Source organism: Equus quagga, chromosome 5 (assembly GCF_021613505.1).
Source record: "Equus quagga isolate Etosha38 chromosome 5, UCLA_HA_Equagga_1.0, whole genome shotgun sequence".
NCBI classification, from domain to species: domain Eukaryota; kingdom Metazoa; phylum Chordata; class Mammalia; order Perissodactyla; family Equidae; genus Equus; species Equus quagga.
Genome location: NC_060271.1, coordinates 101,997,376 through 102,003,039, shown reverse-complemented (window position 1 = coordinate 102,003,039; position 5,664 = coordinate 101,997,376). Strand labels below are relative to the sequence as shown.

The following is a 5,664-nucleotide window of genomic DNA, read 5'->3' as shown; positions in this document are numbered from 1 at the left end:
CTAAGTGGTAAAACCGTCCTTACGTTCTCGGTATTGATTGGCAGGGCTGACAGTGATTGGCAGCGGTTGCCATGGCAACGCCACAACGACACACCGCAGACCAATAGAAAAGCGAAACAAAATGTTTCAATGCTGCACTCACTGTGGATTTAGGGGAGATATTATGAGGCTGTTGTCATTAGGGCGATTGCTGTGGAATCGCTGAATCTTGACTCGGCGGTGGTTGGCTCTCGCTTTCCTCTCTCTCTCCCTCTCCCTCTGTCTCGGGTTCTCTCTCTGCGCGCGCGCACCGGGCCGCTCTTCTTCCTCCCTCTCTATGTGGCTGCGCGGGTGTGTGTGTGTGTGGATGTGTGTGGGGTGTGGGTGTCCCTTACGCCCTTCCTCCTCCCCCTCCTCCTCCTTCTACTCCCCCCTCCTTTCCTTCTCCTCCTCCCCCCTCTCCTCTCCCTCCTCCTGGTCCTCATCGCCCCTCTCCTCCTCTTCCTCCCCTCTCTCTTCCTCTCCCTGAATTTTCTCCTCTCCTCTCAGGTCAGTCCATGGTATTCCGCTCCCCCCTAGACCTCTATTCCTCCCACTTCTTGTTGCCAAACTTCGCCGATTCTCACCACCGCTCCCTACTTCTGGCGAGTAGCGGCGGCGGGAACCGTGCGGGAGGCGGCGGCGGCGCGGGAGGCAGCGGCGGCGGCGGCGGGAACTGTGCGGGAGGCGGCGGTGCTGGCGGAGCCGGCGGCGGCGGCAGCGGCGGCGGCTCCAGGGCCCCCCCGGAAGAGTTGTCCATGTTCCAGCTGCCCACCCTCAACTTCTCGCCGGAGCAGGTGGCCAGCGTCTGCGAGACGCTGGAGGAGACGGGCGACATCGAGCGGCTGGGCCGCTTCCTCTGGTCGCTGCCCGTGGCCCCCGGGGCGTGCGAGGCCATCAACAAGCACGAGTCGATCCTGCGCGCTCGCGCCGTGGTCGCCTTCCACACAGGCAACTTCCGCGACCTCTACCACATCCTGGAGAACCACAAGTTCACCAAGGAGTCTCACGGCAAGCTGCAGGCCATGTGGCTCGAGGCGCACTACCAGGAGGCCGAGAAGCTGCGCGGCCGCCCGCTCGGCCCGGTGGACAAGTACCGCGTGCGCAAGAAGTTCCCGCTGCCGCGCACCATCTGGGACGGCGAGCAGAAGACGCATTGCTTCAAGGAGCGGACTCGGAGCCTGCTGCGGGAGTGGTACCTGCAGGACCCCTACCCCAACCCCAGCAAGAAACGAGAACTGGCGCAGGCCACCGGCCTCACTCCTACACAAGTAGGCAACTGGTTTAAGAACCGGAGGCAGCGCGACCGCGCCGCGGCAGCCAAGAACAGGTCAGTGGCGGGGCCCGCGGCCTGGCTACCGTCCCCGGGGCCAGGGGCTGGGAGAGGGGTTGAAATGGGGGCAGCCGGGGCAGAGCTCGAGCGGCTACCGGCTGCCGAGCACACGAGAAGACACGACCCCCGGCCAGTTGGAGAAAGTTTTGGCTTGCCCAAGCGCGCAGAATGAGGGGCGGGCTGTGGGTTTACTGATTGCTTTGCCCGAGAAGGGCTTTCATCAGGTTGAAGAGTGTGTGTTTAAGGTCCTGAGTGCTCACAGCCCCTGGTTCCGGCCCCTGGGAGCCTTAGAGCTGGGCAGCATCCGCACCGCCTCCTCATCCCGGTCCCCAGCTCGGCGCTCCTCTGGAGCTTACAGATAGGGAAGGAAGGAAAGCCGCTCTTGCCATCTGGTTCTTATTTCCATGCACTGCAAAAACCCGGGGAGGAATCCACGGACGTCAGGGAGAGGAAGCTGAACCTGGGTCCCTGCCACAAAGGGAAAAAAGTCGGTGGCCACCTGCAGTGGGCCTCCTTCCCGCAGCATTGCCAGTCGCCTGATTGGGAACAGGAGAGCCAGACTGGGCGGGGAGAGGCCTTGTGTGTGTGTGTGTGTGTGTGTGTATGTATGTGTGCACACGTGCTAGCCCTCCTGCCCTAGTCAAGGAGCATCCCCTTGGTCCACTAAATTGGGAAGCCAGCGGGAGCAGCCTTGCTGCCACCAAGTTGGCCACAAAGTCACAAAGTTGTACTGGGCTTGACTGGTCAGCAGACTTGGGCCTGGGGGAAATAGAGAAAAGAACTAGAGGGGAAGAGGGGGAAAGGGGAAAGGAGTGCGGAGGGAAGGAGGAAGAGAGGCAGTTGGGTGAAAGCCCTGATCTCCAGCCTGTATCTCTACCAGCCGGGGATGGCGCTGGGCCTGATGTAAGGGAGGGAGCTGGGCCTCAGCTGCTGACAGCTGCGGGGGGCCTGGAGGCAGGGTGTGAGTTCCTGCAGTGAGTGAGTGTGTCCAGGTTTAAATGCCCAGGTCTGAGCCCTTGGCCCTCTCACCCTTGCCTGTGGTGCCAACTTTTCGCTGGATGGGGGACGCGCCCAGGGCCAGGGGAAGGCCTCCTTAAGGGGAGAACTCACAGAAACTAGGTTAAGGCAGCCGCAGCCTGGCCCGGGAAAGGGGTAGCGGGAGACTGCTTTGCACTCTCCTCCTGCCTTCTCTTCCTCCCTTTCCCCCACTGTCCAACTCCCATCTTCCCTGTTTCCTCTTTCCCCCGCTCCTGCACTCTGCACAGGGATCCAGAGAGCAGAGCCAGCGGGTCCGACCCGGGAGAGGTGGCGGGTGAGCAACCCGCAGCTCTCGTGGGTGTTTGTGGGAGCTGGGGGAGGAGGCACTGCGGGGACCCGACCGCTCTTGGGGCGCCGGCACAGTCTGAAGAGTCCCAGGGACTGGGGAGAAACAAGCACTCTCCCTCCCGGGTTTCTGCTTCGGGGCTCGGCGTCCACAGCTGCGTGAGCCCAGGCCTCCCCAGGCGGCCGGCCTCCGGTTCTGCCTCCTCTCCTCCGAGGCCGGCCCGATCTGGGAAGCCTTGGGACGCTCGGCAGAACTCCGAGGAGGGGAGACGAGAGCCCAGGCCCGCGCTGGGGAGGCTGTGCGGCGTTCGAGAGCAGCCAGGTGCCTGGAGGAAGGGATGAGCGCAGAGAGCGGAGTCGGGGGCGGTGGCGAAGGGCGCGGGGTGGGGAAGGCCGGGGAGCACGGGCGGCGGCAGGCCTCGCTCCCGGCGGCGCGGGCGCGGGAGGCGGCTTCGCTGAGCCGGGTGGCGGGGCCGCTGTGTCAGGGCGGGCGCCGCTCTCTCTCTCCCGCAGGCTCCAGCACCAGGCCATCGGACCGAGCGGCATGCGCTCGCTGGCCGAGCCCGGCTGCCCCACGCACGGCTCGGCAGAGTCGCCGTCCACGGCGGCCAGCCCCACCACCAGCGTGTCCAGCCTGACGGAGCGCGCGGACACCGGCACCTCCATCCTCTCGGTAACCTCCAGCGACTCGGAATGTGATGTATGATAGCCAAGGCCGCCCTCCACCCCTCCTCCTCCTCCTCCTCCTTCCCCTCCTCCTCACCCTCCTCCTCTTCCTCCTCCACCCCCAGAACAAACCGAAATCAGGATACACAATCATACATACACACAAGTACACTCACGCTCCCACCCCAGCCAAAAATCTATAAAAACCGAGAAAAATAAATTAAACGCAAACCATCAACAACCCCCAACCACCATCTACCACCATGGCCACCCCAAAGGACCGCGACGCCAACAGACAGTCACAAACGCTGATGTCGCGGGCAGAGAACATAAAAGAGGTGACAATTGTATACTTTCTAGGACAAACACGGCTTCTCCTTTCGGTTCCCACGGACCCGGCACCCCACCTGCATGACGATTTATTTGTATCTGGGAAAATATTCTCTCTAGTTTAAAACGATTTAAAAAGAGTCGACTATACAAAAACCGACCACCACCACGACGACAAGACGACAAAAGCAAAACAGACAAAAAGAGAAAAAAAAAATAAAACCGCCATCTCCGTTCTCGGAATTTGTTTAAAAACAAAACAAAGCAAGAACTCCTCGAGAGGGAAATAGCAAATGTTTCTGCCTTTTGTTGCTCTCTGTTTTTTCCTCTCTCGCTCTTTCTTTCTCTCTGTTTTGAAGTCCAAGTATTGGTCAAACAAGATGCAATCTTCTGTTTTTTTGTTCAGCAGACAATCATTTTCTTCGTAAGCACCTTTTTCTCTCCACTCTGTCACTGCCTGTGTGGGTACTGGTTATAAATGTGGAAAAAGAATAGTTATGACTGTAACAGATTTTTATTTTTATTTCAAAATTTTATATGAATTATGTATATCTTAATGATCGGTCATTTTCCCAGTTTGTAATATATGTGTAGAAATTGCCTGTATATGATATTGCTTTTCTCCTCTCCCTTTCTCTTTCTTTCTCTCTTCTCCCTTCTTTTTCCTCCCTCCCCGCTCACCTGTCTCTTTCCTTTTCGGGGTTCCCCTCCCACTCAGTGTTCCTGGCGTCGACTTGGCAGTCAAGGCGTGGCGTAGCGGGCTGGGTTAGGACAAGGGACCCCGTCGCTAGCGAAAGCGGAGAGTGAGACCGTAGTATTCTTATGCAAAAGCTATTTCAAGTATTTCTTAGCTGCTTTGGAGATATCGCTCACTCCCCGTAGGGCGCTTTTACTGTTATCTTAACTGCGTGTTTATCTATATGTAAAAACTTTCTAAAGCAAATACAGTATTCTCCATTTTCTTATCACTCCCGCAGACTGGTGTTTTCGTCCGCCCCTGTGCCGCAGCCCCGGGGTGCAGCGGCCCGGCCTTCGCTTCCACTCTTGCTACGCGGCCCGAGCTGGGGCAGAATTTGGAGGCTGGGCTCTGAGTTTTCTCCTGTGGCGGGGAGGGGAGGTGGGAAGACGGGAACAGGCCCTTCGGAAAAGAACCAAAGCCAAAGCCTGAGCGAAAAGGCAGAGAGGGCGCCGGGGGAGGGGGCTATGGTCGGTTTCTGCAGCGGGAGATGCCAGGCCGAGATCCCTAGGAAATGTAGCCTCCCACAGCCCAAGTGGGTCTTTGGGGTGTGTTTGGCGTCTTTCGGTTGCTGCTTTTTTTTTTTTTTTTTAAAGGGGAAACACACAATGTCGCCAAACCCAAGTACCCATCCAGAGCGCAGCTGCCAGGTTTTGTCTTCTTTTTGGAGGGTGGGGGGACAACTGTAGCTGGGGTGGGGAAGGTAGAGACAGGGAGGGAGGAGGTAGTTTGAGGAGTTTAGGGCCTAGAATCAGGATGGACCCCCTCCTCACCACCCTTGTGCGCAGCTGTGCGACCGTATGACTTGCCTTATGGCTCTCATCTGTCTCCTTGAAATTTCTCCCCGTCTTTTGGGATCAACTGGAGTCTCTCGAGCCCCTAAGACATTTCAGAGTCAGTTTACACTTTAAAATGAAAACCAAAAAATCACCGCCTTTTGCTAACCAGGTTCCCACTGGCCCCCGGCCTCCCCGCCCCCGAGCGGCCCCGCACTGTTCCCTGGGATGGCGTGGCTGGCGGCGCCTCCACAGCTCTGGGCCAGGCGGGCTCGCCCCCGAGGAGGAGCCAAAGAGGTAATTTCAGAAAACTTGCCTTCACTTGAAAGTCCAATTTCCAAAGCGAGGAGGATTAGGGAGAAACGTGCCTGGAATTTCGCGCCCGTTTCCAAACTAATTTTGACTTCCGATTTTCTTTTGTCCCCATCCGCGGCAGCACATGGGGTTTAACTGGGCAGAAAGGCGGCCAGGCTCCCGCGTGC

General features: G+C 58.5%; 1 protein-coding gene across 1 annotated transcript; it reads left to right on the top strand.

Annotated features, from left to right (window-relative positions):
* The first annotated feature begins 536 nt into the window (after positions 1 to 536).
* On the top strand, positions 537 to 3,380 carry SIX3 (SIX homeobox 3). Its single transcript, XM_046660214.1, has 2 exons — positions 537 to 1,348; positions 3,188 to 3,380. The coding sequence occupies exons 1-2, from the start codon at positions 537 to 539 to the stop codon at positions 3,378 to 3,380; spliced, it is 1,005 nt and encodes a 334-aa protein (XP_046516170.1).
* Positions 3,381 to 5,664: the final 2,284 nt, after the last annotated feature.

Coding starts and splice junctions, on each gene's coding strand:
- SIX3 (XM_046660214.1), top strand. CDS start 537: ATGGTATTCCGCTCCCCCCTAGACCTCTATTCCTCCCACTTCTTGTTG. Junction 1,349..3,187: donor GCCGCGGCAGCCAAGAACAG/GTCAGTGGCGGG, acceptor TCTCTCCCGCAG/GCTCCAGCACCAGGCCATCG.